General features: G+C 41.9%; 1 protein-coding gene across 1 annotated transcript in view; it reads left to right on the forward strand.

Annotated features, from left to right (window-relative positions):
• LOC112152362 (disintegrin and metalloproteinase domain-containing protein 10) overlaps window positions 1-1,180 on the forward strand; it is a gene marked incomplete in the record, with an annotated part of 24,055 nt that overhangs the window by 20,710 nt on the left and 2,165 nt on the right. The window contains 1 exon segment of the mRNA XM_024281888.2: window positions 656-1,180. Coding sequence (XP_024137656.1) covers window positions 656-843 — 188 coding nt within the window.

The following is a 1,180-nucleotide window of genomic DNA, read 5'->3' on the forward strand; positions in this document are numbered from 1 at the left end:
CGCGCGGTATGGAAAGGCACGTATGAGAAAATCCGCGATTAATGCGTCAAAAAAATTGTCGGCGTCAAACACATGTCAGATTAACGCGTTTTTAACGTGACAAATCTGACAGCCCTAATTTAGATACAAGAGGGGTTAGACATTATTTCCATCTTTGATAAAAAAAATAAAAATAAAAAATACATTTTCACTAAACCGCACAAGAGTGGTAGGATTGATAACGTCATTAGGGTAGGGTTAATAAAATCGATTAATCAATTTGAATCGATCTAAGCCTAATAGATCAATAATCGATCCATAAAAATTGTAACCTATCTAAACACATAAAGTTAGCTTGATGCTAGCGTTTAACGGAATTTCACTTTGGACAACTAGTCCTAAAGCTCGGTCAACCTAAACACACATTGCTGACTAAATAAACGTCTTTATAATCTCACAGGTGTGAATTTTGTAAACTCTTTAAGGAAGTATTTTTTTAAGTAACAATTTGTGGTCTAAAGCACCGTTTTTTGCTCAATTTCTGCTTATTCTTCTTAAAAAAAAGTGTTCTACTATATCACAATCACCACCTAGTGACCAAACTGAAATTTTCTCTGAAATTTTCAGAGAATATCCGTTTATAGCAATGATATCTATGCATCTTTATCCCCGATAGGCACTTTGAAGAGACGGCGAGCACAGCAGCACGCCAGCTCCCAGGTGCAGCACCAGTCCCAGCACCCTCATGCCGGGCACGGCGGACCGCGGCAAGCCCGGGGCCAGCAGCAGCAGCGACAGGCGCAGCCACAGAGGCATCACCGCCAGCCCAGAGAAAACTATCAGATGGGCCAGATGAGACGCTAAGACCCCGCACCCACCCCCTTCTCCTCCCCCAATGCCTTGGCTCTTCCGTGTGCCTACAGAGGGAAACAAAAGCGTCACTCCATCCAAAGAAAAGCCTGACATGGTTGTTAGTCATCATCATATCCACTACAGACAAACCAGACATTTCAAGGAGATAAAAACAATATCTAGCAACTTGATTGGCTCTTTGGAGAGCGGACCTGACCATCAGCCATTTCCAGCGCAGTGGGATTCAAGTGTTTTCCATCTTTATCTTGGTTTATTTTAATTCTTTTCTTTTAAGGAGTGCCAAGGAGTTAAGGAATTGTGTAGCTTTAGTTCCTTCTGTGATGTGTTT

This window comes from Oryzias melastigma, linkage group LG6, assembly GCF_002922805.2.
Source record: "Oryzias melastigma strain HK-1 linkage group LG6, ASM292280v2, whole genome shotgun sequence".
Classification (NCBI taxonomy): domain Eukaryota; kingdom Metazoa; phylum Chordata; class Actinopteri; order Beloniformes; family Adrianichthyidae; genus Oryzias; species Oryzias melastigma.